Source organism: Python bivittatus, unplaced genomic scaffold, assembly GCF_059951505.1.
Source record: "Python bivittatus isolate LINGU-HERP-01145 unplaced genomic scaffold, Pbiv_v1 ctg000070_np1212, whole genome shotgun sequence".
Taxonomy (NCBI): domain Eukaryota; kingdom Metazoa; phylum Chordata; class Lepidosauria; order Squamata; family Pythonidae; genus Python; species Python bivittatus.
Window position 1 is genome coordinate 51,561,099 of NW_028277034.1, and position 19,721 is coordinate 51,580,819.

Genomic DNA, 19,721 nt, shown 5'->3' on the forward strand with positions numbered 1-19,721 from the left:
TATGAGCATTGTAGTCCAAAGGAACATGGTTGCCTCATTTTGCTATATCTAGTACAGTGTTTTTCAACCTTGGCAACTTTAAGATGTGTGGAATTCAACTCCTAGAATTCCCCAGCCAGCCATTCTGGATTCTGGAGTAACTCAGCAGCTTTGATCCTGCAGATAACTTGCAAAATAAAAAGCAGCATTTGTCCCTTCCTGGCCCTTCCATAGCCACATCTCTTACATGAGGCCTAATTCTTGCACAGCCTGGTTGCTTAGTTCTTTAATTTGACAGTTGGTTTCTATGGACACCTTAGACTTTCACTATTGGCTTGGTATTTGTGGTGGGTGTGTTTTTCAATACATAGAAGCTTTGTGAGCAGAGTTGATTTGCATTTGTCTTTTCAGAGTAGGTGCAACATCTTATTTCCCAAATGAGGTGAGTTTTGTTCTCAAAAGTTTTCTCACCTTAAAGAGTTTTTGGTGAGGACATTAAATCCTTTCCATTGTTTGTATAGGAGGTGACAACCTAAGCTATGATATATAGAAAAAGCAAGGGAGATGCATTTATTTCAAGATAAATATGCATTTATTTCAATCTTCTTTAAGATTACTCAAAGTAGGAACCTGAAGAAAAACTGCAAATGGTGTGTGCAAATGACACATTTAACCACAAGCTAGCCAATCATTTTTAGCCCAGGTGCAAGTCCAGTCTGTGGGGTTAATTTATGATTTACTGCATCATGCAATTCCAGAAATGAAAATTGAATAAACCATGGTTAGGTTGACCATTGGTAAAGTGCTATCACTTACTGAGACACTGTAATATGAGATTAAAAAGAAGAAAAGGAAACATTACCAACTCAGGTTTGCCCCAGCACTATTCACGATACTTCTCTATACCTTTCAAACCTTGCACACTTATTTTTGCTCCCACCATGTATATCCACCAGTGGATAGATTGTGCTTTAAACTTCTCATCTCTTTCTTTCTGAGCATCTCATTAGCTCCATTCCAACCAAGGCTGTCTTGGTCTTCTCCTTCCTCTTGACATTTTTTTGGTACGTTTGTTTTGCTATTCAGTGCTCATTCATGTTCTCAGTGCCTTTCTTTCCTAATGATCACCCTGCATTTTTGTCTCTGAACCTCAACCATTCCTTGCTTTCTTTCTCTACACATTTTGCAGCTGTTTTCTTGGTTTTCCGCTGATTCCTCTTTCTGTACAAGTTGCGGTTTTCCAAATGCCTTGGCCAGGACCAGATGGACACCTAGACAATATTGCTGTTGGTCACACAGTCAGCCAGATGTTTAGACTGGATTTGGCATTTTTATCCACCTATCGAGTCCTTCCCAAGGACCTGGGATAGGCAGATGTTATTTGATGGTGTCAAAAGTATTGCAGGATGTAGGCTATTCCAAGTCAAGCTGTCTTTTGCAACTGACTGATGATGATTGTCAATGATTTGTTATTATTGTCAAATATCTCCTCCACTATCCCCTGTGGGTTCAGTCTGAGGCTTTAAGATAATGCTGTTTAGGAAGATAACGGAGATATCTGTGCCATATGCTGCATTCCCCACCAATAATGACCAGTTTGGGCAGATGATGATGATGATGGCCAGGAGGCAAGCACAACCCAAACCCAGTTTCTCTGCAATATTTTCATGCTGAGGGCAGCTAGGAGCTCTAACCTAGGGACTAGTTGCAAGCCAGCATCCCACTCCCTGGGACAGTGTTTTTCAACCTTGGCAACTTTAAGATATGTGGACTTCAGCTCAGGCAATGGTGGTTTATTGAAGCAAACTTGGTTAAACAAAGCATAGCTGAGAACAGTCTTTCTCAACCTTAGCAACTTTAAGATGTGTGGACTTCAACTCCCAGAATTCCCCAGTCAGCATGCACTGACATGCTCAGGCTGTCTGAATTGGTCCATGGATGTGATGGAAATAAACACATACACTATATGCAGTTTCTCCCATATTTCGCAGTGGGTGCAAAGCTACCTAGGCAGAATAATTATCTTTAAAAAGCACACACACAAAAACACCTCCCCGTTTTGCAGGGAATCAATTTTGTCCGGGGTGGAAAGGGTGTCTCTGGTTCCATGGCAACCTCATCATAACCGATCGATGCGCTCGCAGCTCGACTGCCTCTTTCCGGCTGCATCCGTTGTTCGGCGTGCGGCTAGCCTTCCCTTTCCCTTTTTCACTTGAAGCCGGCGTTGTCCGCCTAGCTACCTCGGCTCTTTACTGTACTTTTAGGCGGCCCTCTCGATGACGGCGTTCGCGTTTCAAGCTCACCTTTTCGGTCCCTCTCGGGCCCCTGTAGCGAAGCCAGAAGCGATTGGAGAGGTCGCATGACAACACCCGCTGGCTGGGGACGCGACAACGAGGCCAGTGGGAGGAGCCCTCGCGTGACGTCAGTGGGCGGTGCAGCCAACCCCGATCGATCCCGCGCCAAATTCAAACGCCGGCGGGGAGACAAAGTGACGTTGGGCAAAGTCGGCGGAGCGCGCTTTTTGGCTTTCCTGCGCTGCCGTTACTCTCCGGGGGAGCTCCGTTTAGTTACCGGCGCGCCGTTTCCATGGCAACCCCACCCAAGCGAAGCCGGAGCAGCGTGAAGAAGATCGCCATCGAGGGCAATATCGGTAAGCGGTGAAGGGAGGGGTTGCTTCGCAGTGGGTAGCCCGCTTAGTAGATAGCAGGAACGCTGTCAACGTAATATATCTTGATTTCGGTCAATCCTGGGTCTGCTTGACCCTTGCCATTGTAGGGGCAGCTCTTCCCCAGCCATAAATTAAAGTAGCAAGTTTATGGGTGTGTTTGTTCTTGCAGTGGTGCATTTTAAAGACTGGAGCGGTAATCCAGAGAGGTGGTCTGGATGAGGACAGAAACGTTCTAGCTGGATTTTGCTCTAAACTCATGTTTTTAGTTTGAAAGTTAATGGCAGTGAAACGAAGCACGGCATTAAAACCTAAATCGCTGTTTGTTGGTTTGCTTTTTTAAATTTATATGGCTGCCCATCTCACTACCGTGAGGGTGTGGGTGGCTACTGGGTGGCTTACAAAGTAAAAAATCCAGAAAACAATACAAGATCACCCAAAAAGTAATGGTAAAAATTGTTGAAAACAGTGAAATTATTGAAACATAATCAGCAGGAGAGCATCATTCATTTTCCTAAGAGTACAACCACAAGCTTGAATATGAATGTCAGGGCTTGGGATACATGTAGACCAGTGTTTCTCAACCTTGGCAACTTTAAGATATGTGGACTTCAACTCAGGCAATGGTGGTTTATTGAAGCAACCTTCGTTAAAGCATAGCTTAGAACAGTCTTTCTCAACCTTAGCAATTTTAAGATATGTGGACTTAAACTCCCAGAATTCCCCAGCCAGCTATGCTGGCTGGGGAATTCTGGGAGTTGAAGTCCACATATCTTAAAGATGCCAAGGTTGAGAAGCACTGATTTAGACAGTAGAACAAGCAAGGCTTACAAAGTCTTATATTATCATCAGCACTAGCATCTGCTTTGGAATTTATGTTAAATTGAAAAGCAAGCCACGGGGAGATAACAGGAAGGGATTATTTTGTATATGTAAATAACTGCCCTCCTGAGTATTAAACCAAGGCTAATTTCTGATGCTGCCCTACCAAACAGTTCCCCTTTTCAAATTGGTAGCAATTTCTAAAGACAGCCACAGAATCTTACTGGTTTGATGAGTATCTTCTCTCCCTTAGCTGCAGGCAAATCTACCTTTGTGAATATTCTCAAAAAAGCCCAAAAGGAATGGGAAGTTGTTCCAGAGCCACTGGCAAGATGGTGCAATGTTCAGAACTGCCAAGATGATTGTGAGGTATGAGAAGATATGATTATACGATTTGGGTGAAGAAATAGATTTTTGAGGCAAAACAGTGGAGGGACAAGATAAAACTGCTGCATTCCATATGAGATAAGACCCGTGATGTGGGGAGGCAACTCTTGAATCGCTAGGTACGTTTAGAATTTGGGAACATGTGAATGCGGTCACAAAATGATTGTCAGGAGAAGTGGCACTGTGTGTCATAAGTCACTGCCATGGGGACACGTGGACAGTCACAAAGGTCCAGGTGACTAGAAATAAAACTGACAAAGCTGTTGTTTGCTGCCCTATTCAGCCTTCCAGGATGCTCCATATTTATTTATTTAGAAATGTACACGGCCACCTGTCTTTTGCATGATAATCCTGGGCGGTTCACAACAACATTTCATAAGTCCAGAATATATATAACCCACAAAACCCCACAATGATATAATATATCCCATCACATCACCACAGCATCCCACCAACTCTTTGTTTCCGGTTGCTGGGCTCACTTCCATCCTACCCCAAGGCCTGAGTGAAGAGCCTGGCTTACTAGCCCTGCTTACTTTAATAGCACATTTTTTCTGGGCAGGTGGTCCTATTTTCAAATAAAGCACTGCACTGCAGTTGCTACTTTTTAAATTTCTAAGCATGTTAGGTGGTCTCTACAGAGGCCCATTCTTGGAAATAATTTTAAAAAGCCAGGTGGGTCAAGCAAGATGCACCGTGACTTGGGTTTTGCTGATTAAAATGTTTGCACAGGTCTAGATTAAAGAGGAAACAACTCTGTTTTCCTGAGTTTATTCTAGCCCCATGCTAGAATCCAGGAGACGGTGAGTTCTAATCCCATTTTAGGTATGAAAGCCAGCTGGATTACTTTGGGCCAGTCACTCTCTCTCAGCCCAACCCACCTCACAGGGTTGTTGGGGGGAAACTAGGAGGAGGAAGGAGTATTAGGTATGTTTGCTGCCTTGAGTTATTTGTAAAAGTAATAAAGGCAGGTTTAAAAATAAATACATAAATAAATAAATAAATATGGGCATGATGTCCTTTATGCAAGATTGCTTTATTTGCACTCATTAGAATATTGGTTGTAAAGCACAGTATTTTATTAAAACTGTAGGTATCTATATAGATTTTTTTAAATATTAGATTTGGCATTAAATCAAATGCCAAATCTAATATTTAAACAAAAAATATTTATACAGAAGTTTATCCTGTATAAACTTCACCACTTTTTACAATACTAATGCAGGAAGCTTGTTTTCTTGTAGTGAAAATCATGCATATTGAAATACAGACTTTTTACTGGTGAAACGTTTAAGTGCCTCTATGAGGATCCAAATGGGTTTAGTCTGCTTTCAACTGCAAAATCCCACTTATCTATTCTCAAAGAAAAGCCATTTTTAATGTTCATGTAATTTTCATGAATTTTTAAACAGGAGCTGACAGCCTCTCAAAAGAGTGGTGGCAACTTACTTCAGATGATGTATGAGAAGCCTGGGAGATGGTCCTTTACCTTTCAAGCCTATGCCTGTCTGAGCAGAATCAGGGCTCAGATCCAGTCTTTTGACGGGAAACTAAAAGAAGCTGAGAACGCTGTGGTTTTCTTTGAAAGATCCATTTATAGTGACAGGTACCCATATGCTTCTTGATGATTGTTTTCTTAGTCATCCCTCCTCCCCTCAGTTGTACCTCTCATCATCCTTTCCATTTTTTGAAAAATTGAAAAGCTTTCCTCTTTTTCCATCCCCAGAATAAGTTTCTTGATACCAGAATGGGTTAGAACAGCCTTGCCCAATCTGGGCACCCTCCAGATAGGTGAAGTTCAACTTCCTGCATTCTCAGTAATGGCCATATTGACTGGGGAATTCTGGGAGTTGAATTCTGAAGAGTACATACTTTGGGGAAGGCTGGACTGTAGCTGGACTATAGGGGAGAGACAAATATTGAGGTTACAGCCTTGGTGTTGGCTTCTGTCATGTTATTCATTTACTTCGGAGAAGGCAGCATGCACAATATACACATCTGGCTGTGTGCATACATAAACTACTTTTCAGTAGTTACCCTGGAACATCATGCAACTGCCAGGTCTTAGCTAGGAGCCTGCCTTTATAGGAGTTTATTTATTCTGTCGATTTATATACCCACCTATCTCACAATTGCAAGTGGCAATGAAGGACTGGCAACAGTTATACTGGCTGTGGGAATTTTTTTTTTTTTAGGAACTATATTTGTAATGTAAGCAACACCTTCTTCTCAGTTCCTACGATCAGACACCCCTAGAGACAGCATTCAAACTTAATGTTAATTTTGTAGTGCTTAGATAGGAGAGCGAGATTTGAACATTTTGATTCAAAGGTAATAGCAGCTTCTCAGTTCAGACAAGAATGCTGGATCTTGGAGATGCCACAATATTGTATTGGAATATTGAATTCAGTCTGGCCCCAAAATGTCTTGCTCTCGGTGCACAAAATGTCATTGCCCTTCTTCCAATCATTTTAGTTAGATAAATTCCACATTTCCCGAAGGGTGGGAATGCAAAATGAGAAGCAAGGATAAGACAACTGTAACAAGTATTCAGAAGGAAGGTGGGGCAGTCAGCAAATACTGGAATCTGGTAATCAAAAAGATGTAATATTGAAAAGACTTTTCTCAGTTGTTTTGCTTCACTCTTCAGCTAAGCAGTTCTTAAAAGATGCCATACAACTGTTAGCTTCAAGGATGCTTTCTCTCTATCCTTTTTTTTCTCTCTAGCAAATTGCATATATGCATTTTCAGAAAAGTTTCAGAATTAGGGAACATTCATAAAATGTTCCTCATCCAGAACAGCTGTTCCAAACTGAAACACACATCTTTCTGGTGTTTTAGTCCATGGATAGAATTAAAAGGGGCTGTTTGGATCTGTGCATGGAGCAAAACATGGCTGCTTTGATCTAGGCAGAAGGGGTTTGGAGAGTAGAGAAAAAGCCAAAGAGATTGACAACGAAGGGGAGAAAGAGAAGCTGCTGAGCAGAAGAGGGAAGGTGAGCGTGCGGGTAAGAAATACCGCCCTGGAACATCCCTGGAACATCTGCAGTTTCTGAGGGAAGGAGAGAAGTCAGTGGGAAGATCTGGAGGGATATGCTGTGTTGTGACATTGGGGATGAGAGTTAAAAAGAGGGAGAAAAGGTGCTGGGAAGATGAAGGGGCAGTAGGATCTGCTGTTCTGAGAGGACCACGTTGGCCATGCAACCCATTGTATTTGCCTGCCCAGATTTTGTTTTGTCCTAAACACAGAACAATCAAAAGGTTTGGTATTTTGGTTCTGCCAAACCACAGCTGACTTCAAAAGATTCAGTAGAAGCCCAGATGCAATAGTTTTTTCCAGGTCCAAAATATAATGTTTCCTGCATTTTAGGATAATTGAACCTGAATTCTTTTTTTTTCTGGAAAGGTACATCTTTGCATCCAATTTATATGACTCTGACTGTATGAATGAAACAGAGTGGACTATTTATCAAGACTGGCATGATTGGATGAATCAGCAGTTTGGATCCAGCCTTGAACTGGATGGCATCATCTATCTCCGAGCTACTCCTGAAGTAAGAAATGAAGCTTTGTGAATATACTGGACATTAGAACACATCCCTTGCAGTTTTGGCTCTTACCTCTACACTATTCTTAGTTTCTGCAAATTCTTGCATATGTGAAACACTTTTAATAGCTGACATGTTGCCCCTGATTTCATCATTCTCTCTTACAGATCCTAAATGCCTTTGCTTCCTCTGTTGCATTCAGTCTATGTATTCATGAAGAGTTACTCAAATTATTTGCGATGTTAAGTTCAAGAAAGTGGGGTTGCCCCCAATTCTGATTCCTAAAGCTTATAACAACCCTTGTACCTTGGATTCTCCTGAAATCCTAAAACATTATAAAGGGTTTAGGTTTGAGGTAGTCAGCTGCACCAATGAATTCTGGCTGCACCATTAACAAACATTGGTGATGCAGCTTCCCCATTTTGTAACAAGAAACTGTAATGTAAGCCCCAAAACAGGTGGATCATAGTTAAGAACCATTCTACCCTCCTCATTAAAACTAGAAAAAGAAACAGAAAAACTCTGATCTGACCATGTCACTACCCTCCAGCCAAATAATATTTAGTGTGGCCCCTGATAATCTGAAGATTGCTAACTTCTGATTGAGATGGTATCAGTGTTACCATTTCAGTTCTATTAACATCTTCGTGTGACAATCATATCATACTGATTTATCTTGATCAGCATTTATGAGATAGGATAGATTCTTTAGTAGTTTAATACATATGATGGCTTAGAGGCTTTAAGTAAGGAGGAATTTGAAACTCCTCCATCTTCATGAATTCAATAAACAAGTTTGTATCATATTTCCTGTAGAGATGTGGGTTTTCTGAAAAAATCTCCCATGCAAATAAGCTTAGTTTAAATTAACCCATTTGTCTCACTGTCAGAGTTCTGCATAAGTATTTGGGCTACATCATTTACTATAATGTGGAAAAAAATTAAATTCTAGACTATTATGAGTTTTGAAAATTACATTAAAAAACTAAAAGCTTTGATCTGTGGAGAAAAACCATTTTTATTAGAATGTTAAAAACACTGTGCAATAAGCAATAAAATAATATATCATTGTAATGTACTTTTAGCTTCTCAGTTTTAAAAAACAATTATTAGAAAAGTGTCATACAACTTTGAAACTGACAAACTTGCCTATGGTGGAAAATTTTGACCCTGTAAAATGTGCCTGCCCACATCTCTGATTTACTCTCAGCCTTCTCAGAGGGAAGTCAGAATTCAAATATTTTATTGTTCTCCCTTAGCTACTACTCAAGGGGACAAATTTGGAGTGAGAGAATTAACTACATATTAGCTTTAATCTCAAACCGTCTGGCCGTTTCTTGAAATATAAAAGTTGAAATACATGTTTGTAAGAGGATTCCTTTCTCTTTACTTAACGGTGTCCAGTTTTGCATTCTGACTTAAACCAACCTACCTCATAGGACTGGTTGGATAAGAACCATGCGCTTTGGAAATAAATGTGTAAAAATGAATGTTTTGGAAATACTAAATTATATTGCTATGCTAGTAACACCTTGAAAATGATGGCAAGCATTTTTTACAAAAATTCTAGGACAAAGTATTGATATTTAGCTTGAAGTAGATCTTGTTGACTTCAAAGCTGTATCTTGATAGTAGTTTAGAAATGCTGCATTTGGGCAACTGAGAACATGGTTGGATGGCACAAAATCAGTGTTCTCTGGTTTGTAAGAGCAGATGGGGTTCTGTGATGTAGCATGATACTGGAAATTAATTTTAAAAATATTAAAATGCTGATCTTTAAAGTTGTTGCTGTTTCCTGCCAGAAGATGGCATTTTGCTTTATTGCTATTTTGCCTGAAAATTCTGCTCTACTCTCGCTTTTTTCCTTTTAGAAATGCTTGAATAGGATTTACATCCGTGGAAGGGATGAAGAACAAAGCATTCCCATAGAATACCTGGAGAAGCTTCATCACAAACATGAAAGCTGGCTCCAGCACAGGACGTTACGGTATTTTTTTCCCCCTGATTGTTTCTACTACATCTGTCTGCTGATGTTCTTGCAAAGGTGTTTTCCTTTGAGAGATCAACCAACTTTTCTCTTAAACCTTCTGTATAGATGACATTGGGCCCTAAGCATATAGTGAGGCCCAATTGGAAATGGTCTCTGCCCTGGTGAATTGGAATTTTTTTAATCCCTAGATCAGTGTTGTCCAAACTTGGCCACTTTAAGATGAGTGGAGTTGAACTCCCAGAATTCCCTAGCCAGCCATGCTGGCTGGGGAATTCTGGGAGTTGAAGTCCACTCATCTTAAAGTGGCCAAGTTTGGACAACACTGCCTTAGATCAAATATTTGAGCCAATGGATATTGCTAGAGACTTTCCATTTCCAAAAATATATCTGATTTCATTACTGACTTTAATTTTAAAAGCTATTTTATCATTCTTGATGACCTTAATTAATGTGGCTGTTATGAATTATAGGCTTTTAAAGACATATTAGTAAAGGATATGATTCTAGGTGTACATTGGGACTTGTTTCAGAGCGGGTGACATAGGATTGTTATGTATTTCTGAAATTGTCTACCTTTGTTAGGTTTTCAATTCAAATATCCAGTTTTTGTTGTTTACAGAATGGATTTTGAATACTTGCAAGAGGTACCCATTCTAACGCTGGATGTAAATGAAGATTTCAAAAGCAACAAAGACAAACATGAAAATATGATTGAGAAGGTAACACTTACCAGAGAGTACTACTTTTTATGTTTCCAAGTGACTGTTAATGATCAAGAACTCTCTGCTTGAATGTGTCTGTGGAAATCTTAGATCAGCATTCACCTTTGTTGGGTTCCATGCTGGGTACTATGCATGTACAAAAAGGTGCATTTGTGAAATATTATCAACTAACTTGTGGAGTATCATCCATCAGATACATGGAAACCCTTGCAAATACAGGATTTTCTGGGCTCTTAGGAATTCTCAGGTTCAGCCCATTGCAAATTACTGGACTAGAACAGGAAAGTGCATTTTGAGGGACACTGGGGAACACTTGCTTTGATTATTCTTAAATTGTGAAAAAATATTTTATTTTCTAGTTAAACATCTATTTGTATGCCACCTCCTCAAAACCACCTCTAGGTGGCATAGGTTTCACTACTCTCTCATTTCAGATGTGAAATTAATAAGCTAGTCCCATTACACACATACACAGAGAGAGAATCATAGCCCAGTTCAATTTGCACAACCTTCCAAGTTCTCTAAGAATTTCCAGAGGGCTGCCAAGAGGGTGACTAATAGGGAAAGTCAGCTTCCGCTAACCTAGTTATCCATGCCTAAATCTAGATTCAGCCCACAGGGATGGTAACCTTTTTCATACCCTAGGGCATTGTTCATACCCTGCCCTAAGGTACCAGTTCACGTAGCTTGCTTAACTCAGTCAACCACTAATTAGGCAGATGCCCTTGTTAGTGGTTCTGGCAGCAGAGTCATCTAACAAGGCCAGAAAACTTACAGGATAAATTAAGATCAAATTAATATTCTGGTTACCATACTTATGGATCCTTAACTGTGTGCATGTTCAATATAATCCCAGAATTTAGTTCCCACTTCTATTTAGCTTGTCCATTTACTGTAAACTGCTACTTTCATGCTTTTATCTTGCAGGTCCAAGAATTTTTGAGTACTTTGTAGCACTTCCCGAAGTCTAACTGAAGCAGAGTGTTCCCAGCATTCATATCACTTACTTGTTTTACCAATGCTGCTTTTGCTTAACCAGGTTCGACTTTATTGTATGGTTAAATATTGCAAGGAGCTGGTTTTCTGTTTGCTGTGTATCCAAGTGCCTTAGGTGAAGTCTGTGCTGGGAGTGATCGTCTGTTGCCAAAAAGCAGCTGAAGAGGACTTGCTGTGAACTATCATCACATCCTTTTTATAGCATGACTGAAATATTTTGGTAAAACTACTGATGTCTCTGTAATTAGTGAAACTTGGATGATATGTCAGATCCCATTACACACATTTCAGTCATCTATATTCCTGTGGGATGATACCGTAGGCTTGCAGCTCCCTCCCTAGAAGCTGGAGATGAAAGGGTTATCAAGCTTGCATTTGGCCCACAATTGGACCCTTAAGTAATAGTGAAGCAGATTTTTGTAGCTTGATGTAAGTTAGCAAAAAGGCTGTTATAGATGGACGATAGGTAAAGAGATTATTTTGAAGCAAAAGCATTCTCTGGGGGTGTGGATACCAGGGGTGGGTGGGTAAATGGTGAAAGCAGCTTTGCAATACAGGTTGCCCCCCTTTTCTACGTGTATTGGGAGGTTGCATGCATGTTCAAAAGGAGGGGAGCTTGCATCGCAGTGGAAAGTTTTTGGTCCTGCAGACCCCTGTGTCCTGAAGGCAATTTCCTCAGTTTCCTAGGTTACTGTATTGACATCGTTCGGTAGAATAAAATGCCAAAGGTAAAGCATTTTCTCTTATGTATCTCTTAACCATCCATGATGACTTCTCCTTGGACTCAGACTTGTTCCTTCCTTCACCCAGAAAGCTACGCCAAGCTATGTATTGCAAGTTGCATGGATGCCGAACAGAACCACCTCAATGAGGACCATTTAATGATTCCTGCATTGTCCCCAAAGGTGGTTTTTTTTTTTATGTTTTCTGCATTAGATTGGTCTAGGGCAGTGTTGGTCTGGACTTCAACTCCCAGAATTCCCCAGCCAGCATGAGAAACACTGGCCTAGGGTATAACTGCCTGCAGCTGATTTGTATCTGATTGCTTTCTTGCTGTTTATTGATTTGAACATACTACTGAATTTTCCACTTAAGCTTGAAGTTGTTCTTTTTAGAAACATGGACCCATTTTATATCCTCAAGGGAATATTGGAAAGGAGCTTCAGAAGTAACTGTGGTTTAAATTATTATTCTCTTTACCATGGCATGTTTTAAAACTGCAAAGCATCAAATGATGTAGCCCTCTGAAATAGATTTATTTTTATATGGTGTATTTAGATGTAATCAAACTAATCCAGGCTTTTAGCATCCAAAGATTCTGTGATGTATGATGTGTGATGTACGCTTCATTTTGTTTGATCATGTTGGAAACCTTTGGGCTGAAATAAAGATTGAAAACACCCCATTTCTGTATTCCTCTTAATCATTTGACAATATAATTCATAGATTTTAGTCTGGATTTATGCTGCTTTTCCTTTTAAGAATGCTAAGGTGGGAGAACTTTAAAAAAAAATTAGGGATATTCTGTGTTCGTATTTCCAGAATATCCTGTGTTGAGGCCTCCAACTTTGTTGGCTCAAATGTTTATAGAATAAAGGGTGTTCAGGCCAGACCGGCAGGTAGGCACAGTTGTTCTCTGACACGTTTGTAGGCATGGCAGCTGCTCTGTGCACAAATAACTATATCACCCAGCAACCGTGTTCATCCACCTCCTACTGAGCCCATAAACATTCTTTGTATTCATTGTTGCAGTTAAAGCTGGTTTTACTCGGGGAAAAAGTCCTCTTAAAAGCACAGTGTACCAGTTGCAAAAGGATGGTTGAACTAGACCCAGAGCAAGAAAAATCAACCACATATTTGATTTAAAAATGGCCATCTCAGAGACACCCAGGTGTATTTGGTGTCTTCCAAAAGGAGCTTTGTATTTGTTGACGAAATCCGAACTCCGAAAGAAGGGTGGACATAGACACTGTGTGCAAACCCAGCCTCGGTACCCCAATACTTTGCTCAGGATGCTAAGCCATAATGTGGTTGGTCAATTTTGGTTTAACAAATAATGAGGCTTATAGAAGGGCTATGAGAATAATTGGGAAGTGCTTGGGACCTCATGTGAACACAGCATCTCTCTCATCAAAGTAGGCTGTGGTTTCTTAGGATTCTGTACAAGCCTGAAAGAGTGCAACTGCTCTAAATAGTTGTACTAACTTTAGTGAGGGGACTCAAAACAACTGCTACTTTTTCAGTTTCACATACGTATGTTGGGCTCATGACCTCCAGAGCTCTTCGTTCTGAACCACTTTCAAAGCATGCATGCCACCCCAGTTTCTAGGTTTATGGTTTAGATCAGCATTTTTTAAAATAATTTTTTATTGCTTTTAAAATAATGGCAAAGAAAAAGAACAAAACACAAAGACAGTTTTAACAGAAATACTTACATTATCAAAGAAAAAAAAAATTCTATGTGTTTTCCCCCCCTAAATCTGTGTTTCTCAAACTTGGCAACTTTAAGACCTCTGGACTTCAACTCCCAGAATTCCCCAGCCAGCCAGGCTTACTTAGAGTGATGTGTGAACCCAACCAGTTGTGTGCGTTTTTTTTTCAATAAACACAGTTTAAATGGCTTGGCTGACAACTTTCCAACATGCACAACTGATGGATGTTACTAGAAGTGGTGACATTTGCCTTTGGGAATTCCCCCTTGTGGTTGCCTCATCTTAGCAGTTTGGTTAAAAAGAATTGGCTGGGTGGTACTGGAACCTGTTTGATTTTTTTAATGGCTAAGCTGGGACACCCAGATGTTGGTTGCAATCAAGAGGGCCACTAGATGGCAGGACAGAGTATTTTCTGTATTCCTTTGCCACCACTTAGTGGCGGTGTGATTTATTTGTGAGCTCTAGCAAACAGCACTATAGTATTAAGAGCAATGCTAATTCACGATAAGCCATGGAGTGGGCAGTGGATAGCCCATTTAATTGTAGAAGCTAGCTTTTGAGCTATGGGGAAATTGAAAGAAGTCTGAGCACCGAGTAGAATGAGTGGCTGAAGTTGGGATTTAAATTTGTAGAATTTTTAATTTCTGCAGCATCTCGATACCCACGTTTGGAACAACACTGCATTCAACTTTAATCATTCTTCAGTCCCATATTAGTAGGGATCTACTCGCTGTTTCCTAAAAACTCACTGTATACATCCTAAAAGTTTTCTTTTTTCCTTTAGCCAATGTTATAAACAATAATAAATATTTAGGGCTTTTATTTGGTGTGGTTTCTTTGCCAGCAGGGAATTCGCAGTCACTTCCAAATCATAGCAACTGCTTGCTGGGATTTATAAAACCCTAATTCTATCAGGTAATAAAAATCCACTTTTGGAAACTCCTTTTCCTACCAGTTCCTTTGCTGAATGTAACCGACCGTGACACAACAGCTGTTTCCCGTGGGCTTCTTGGCCAGCAAACGCTGTCCTGCACAGAAGTCTCTGAAACCTTGGCCGAGGTGGTCAAGCCACAGCTTCCACAGTGGGCCACGTCCAATCAGGAAAATGCATAGGGGGGCCACATGGGGCCGCTGCTGACTCGCTCTTCCCCAACGGGGATTTGAAGCCGCCAACCTGCGGTAGACAAATCAAGAGAGGTCACTGTTTTCCTGTGCCCCAAAGCACAGCGTTAAGTCCTTTGTAAACAGCCTTCTGAATTGGCAGGGAGTAAAAGGAAGCCTGAAGGATTTAAACAGAAATATTGTCTATATGCTGAGAACTCTCTGACGGCATAAGGTTTTCTTTTGACTTCCCAGCTGTTCAGCTCTGCGGTGAGATAGAAATGCTTAGATAATGCTCATCCTGGCATGGCTGCATGAGAATTATCTTCCAGGCAAAATGGATCCGGCCCCCTTCCAAACAGCTAGCCCTTGTCAGGTTGCTCCACAGGTTAGCAAAAAGAACAGCCATCACTAATATTAATCTAATAATTAATCTAATCTAATGGTAGGTCAAGTATCTACCATAGCGTTTCTCAACCTTGGCGACTGGTTGAGTTGAAGTCCACACATCTTAAAGTCGCCAAGGTTGAGAAACACTGACCTACCATATACAGTCAGGTCCAGAAATATTGGGACATCGACACAATTCTAACATCTTTGGCTCTATACACCACCACAATGGATTTGGAATGAAACAAACACAATGTGCTTTAACTGCAGACTGTCAGCTGTAATTTGAGGGTATGTACATCCAACTCAGGTGAACGGTGTAGGAATTACAACAGTTTGCATATGTGCCTCCCACTTGTTAAGGGACCAAAAATAATGGGACAGAATAATAATCATAAATCAAACTTTCCCTTTTTAATACTCGGTTGCAAATCCGTTGCAGTCAATCACAGCCTGAAGCCTGGAACGCATAGACATCCCCAGACGCTGGGTTTCATCCCTGGTGATGCTCTGCCAGGCCTCTACTGCAACTGTCTTCAGTTCAGTTTTGTCTTCAGCAAGTGAAATGCATGCTCAATGGGATTCAGGTCAGGTGACTGACTTGGCCATTGCATAACATTCCACTTCTGTCCCTTCAAAAACTCTTTGGTTGCTTTTGCAGTATGCTTTGGGTCATTGTCCATCTGTACTGTGAAGCGCCGTCCAATGAGTTCTACAGCATTTGGCTGAATGTGAGCAGATAGTATTGCCCGAAACACTGCAGAATTCATCCTGCTGCTTTTGTCAGCAGTCACATCATCAATAAATACAAGAGAACCAGTTCCATTGGCAGCCATACATGCCCATGCCATGACACTACCACCACCATGCTTCACTGATGAGGTGGTATGCTTAGGATCATGAGCAGTTCCTTTCCTTCTCCATACTCTTCTCTTCCCATCACTCTGGTACAAGTTGATCTTGGTCTCATCTGTCCATAGGATGTTGTTCCAGAACTGTGAAGGCTTTTTTAGATGTCATTTGGCAAACTCTAATCTGGCCTTCCTGTTTTTGAGGCTCACCAATGGTTTACATCTTGTGGTGAACCCTCTGTATTCACTCTGGTGAAGTCTTCTTTTGATTGTTGACTTTGACACACATACACCTACCTCCTGGAGAGTGTTCTTGATCTGGCCAACTGTTGTGAAGGGTGTTTTCTTCACCAGGGAAAGGATTCTTCGGTCATCCACCACAGTTGTTTTCCATTGTCTCCCAGGTCTTTTGGTGTTGCTTAGCTCACTGGTGCGTTCCTTCTTTTTGAGAATGTTCCAAACAGTTGTTTCGGCCACGCCTAATGTTCTTGCTATCTCTCTGATGGGTTTGTTTTGTTTCTTCAGCCTAATGATGGCTTGCTTCACTGATAGTGACAGCTCTTTGGATCTCATCTTGAGAGTTGACAGCAACAGATTCCAAATGCAAATAGCACACTTGAAATGAACTCTGGGCCTTTTATCTGCACATTGTAATTGGGGTACTGAGGGAATATCACACACCTGGCCATGGAACAGCTGAGAAGCCAATTGTCCCATTACTTTTGGTCCCTTAACAAGTGGGGGGCACATATGCAAACTGTTGTAATTCCTACACCGTTCACCTGAGTTGGATGTACATACCCTCAAATTAAAGCTGACAGTCTGCAGTTAAGGCACATTGTGTTTGTTTCATTCCAAATCCATTGTGGTGGTGTATAGAGCCAAAGATGTTAGAATTGTGTCGATGTCCCAATATTTCTGGACCTGACTGTAAATTAAGGCTTGTGTATCTTTAAGTACAGATCCGACTTTCTCTGTCTTAAACTTGCCGCCTGTCAGCGTTTTGTATGAACCCAGATTCCAGCAGGAGAGGAAGAAAGATTTCTTAATTCAAACTCCTGAACTTCTGAGCCTTTCTGTATAAAGGAAGTGCCCGGTTTTAGTTTGCTTTTGCAATGCTTTTAAAAAGAGGTGGGGCTTTGATTACATAGCCGTGGCCACCATCTTCTGACCCCCTCCTTGCAAATGCCCCAGGCACATGCTGGGCATGTTTCGTCATTGTTATGTTGGTTATATTGGCTGTTGGGTGAACGAGCAGAATTATGGTTTATGACTTTCCTCCCATCTTGCACAGCCCTCAGGCTGTGCAGTGCAATTCTGTGAAAAGATGCGGCTGTGTTAAAGAGTTGCAGACAGGGGCTACATTTGTGCCCATGTGTGCCCCAAAGTATTTTTTTGGGAATCATACCTGAAGCATTGCACAGGCCTAGTGCTTACAAACTTGGCTATTCCTGCTAGTTGATATGGCTGCACTAACACAATTACCACTGTTACTTTTATTGAGGAAGGGGAAATCACAATGATTACTCAATATACTTACATTTACAAAAAGAAGAAATCATCTAAGAGCCCATAGATGCTTTCACTCTTTGTTGTGCCGGTTATGGATGATGATGTTGTTGTTAAAGAAAGTCATTTGTCACATCAACTGGAGAATGCCTGAAGATCCAGCAGAAGGAAGAAAAAGTATGACTGTGTGGCTACTGGTTGGACGTTATGAAGAAACAATGGCCAGATATTAAGACAATCAAGTGAGAACAGACACACAACTAGGTCCTGAAGTGGGACAAGGAAAGAAAGGAGCAGCTGGTATCTCATTCTTACAATAACCCTGTGAGATGGGTAACCCATAACCTCATTTGAAAGGCAGACTGCCCTGCATATTACATCTGTCGGATGCATTCTTTCCCTTTCTCCCCTCTATATGTGCCACAAGCAGAAAAGAAGTCCCCGCCCTCAAGGGGTTTATTATCTAAACTCTAGAGCATGGAAATAGATAAATATGATAAATAAATAAATAAATAAATAAATAAATAAATAAATAAATACAATTGTGGAAGAGAGAGGGAAGATCAATGCGAAAGGAAGAAGCAACAGCTTCCAGGGTCACCCGTGTCCCTTCATTCCTTGGACATGGTCTTTCCCCTTAGAGCATGTTGGCTGGAAGCTATAGGAATTGAGGCCCTACACGCTTGGAGACCATCAGATCAGGTCTGAAACCCATGAGTTCTTGAGGTGAGAGGATGTCCTTTGATTCTAGCAGCTGTGATTTGTCTGTCCAGTTTTGAACCGGGTTTTCCAACTCTCCCAAAGATCAGCAGGAACACAACCCTACCTCTTTAAGAACCAGCATGTCTCAGAGAGAGGGTTTGCAACTCTTCTTGGTCTCTCCATTTGTTGCTCAAGCACCAGGTGAGAACCTTTAGGGCAGTTGGCTCCAAATGCCCTTTTTGCTAAAAAGTATTTGTGGAGGCTGTTAGGAGGCCTCTTCTCACCCTACTCTCCTGGCAGCGAGGAGGAAACCTGAAAGATGAGTTCCTTGGTTATGGTTTCCCTCTTCAATAAAATAATTCCTGACCTCAAGCATCTGGAGGGTTGTAGTTTGCAGAAAGAATGTGCAAAATCAGTGTTGTCTTCTGACCAATTAGTACTGGGTCACAGGACAGGTATTTTTGGTATACAAAATTCCAAATTTCCATTCAGACTGAGACTTTCTTTTACTTCCCTCAAGAAGGCTGATTGATGGAGGCAGACTGAGGAGAGAAAGCAAAGAAGAATCTTCAGGCTAAGAAATGCTGAAGATTGACTTTGTCCTCTTGCTGTTCCTATGGCATGAGCGGGTCTGGTGGGCACTTTGGGAATTTTGAGAGCATATCATGGGCCTTTTCTCCCCAAAGTTGCTGTGGTAGGCAAGTCCAAATAAAAAAGACTTGTTAACCAGAAGATAAACGGGGAGATTGCTCCTAGCCACTGACAGACCCAAAATGGTCCCTACCACTCTTGGTTACTTTGTGCAGATGGCCCCTTCCAAACAGTGCAGCAACTTGCTATTTTAATTTTCTCCATGGTGCCTGGAAGGGGCTCTATGGACATCCATAAGTGTTCATGAGTGAGCTCCCTGAAGCCCCGAGCACCATGGGGCTTCTGAATTCTGCTGTTGTGATCCTTGGAACCCCCTCTGACCACAGCCACTGTGGCCTTGATTAGGAGCCTGATTTCCTGCCAGTTTGAGATGGGAAACCTTCAGAAACTGTAATGTAAGCAGGGCTTCTCCAACTGCAATCCCACAATCCCTTAATATGATAACATTAATTTCTCTTTCAGGTAGAGTTCAGCTTCAGGTGACTTCACACACATGTCCATCCACTTTCTTTGGCTTCAGGACAGAAGTTATTTGGCTTCGCCTGCCAGGTTTTCTCAACTTCTCAGTCTAGTCTACAACCCTGGGAATTTCTGGTGGTCCCCCCTCCAAGTACAAGATCAGCCACAGTTGCCTATATGCTGCAGGATAAATCATGCAGCATTATAATCCTCCGCTGGGTTTATAAGGTGGGCATAAGGCACGATCCTCTCAAGACTGTGAGAGAAGGCAGATGTGCTGGACAGACCACATGCTTCTATCACAGCTGCAGGATTCTGCTGGTACTCTCCATAACCTTCTCATTTCAATGTCCTCTCCACAACCAGTCCTCAGGCCTGAATCATTGCTTCTTCGTTCCTGGCCTTATGTTTTCCAAAAGACATCAGTTCTTTGTCCCCGCCCTCCTCACACACACACATAGACCAGCCTTTCCTCCTGCTGATGATCTGCCCGCTCGCTAGCAAATATCACTCATTG

At 41.4% G+C, this 19,721-nt stretch overlaps 1 protein-coding gene across 1 annotated transcript; it reads left to right on the forward strand.

The window, feature by feature from the left end:
- Positions 1 to 1,828: 1,828 nt before the first annotated feature.
- DCK (deoxycytidine kinase) lies at positions 1,829 to 12,508 on the forward strand. The gene is made up of 7 exons (XM_007429752.4): positions 1,829 to 2,629; positions 3,720 to 3,835; positions 5,266 to 5,459; positions 7,260 to 7,407; positions 9,273 to 9,388; positions 10,011 to 10,110; positions 11,041 to 12,508. The coding sequence occupies exons 1-7, from the start codon at positions 2,566 to 2,568 to the stop codon at positions 11,065 to 11,067; spliced, it is 765 nt and encodes a 254-aa protein (XP_007429814.1). The 5' UTR covers positions 1,829 to 2,565; the 3' UTR covers positions 11,068 to 12,508.
- Positions 12,509 to 19,721: the final 7,213 nt, after the last annotated feature.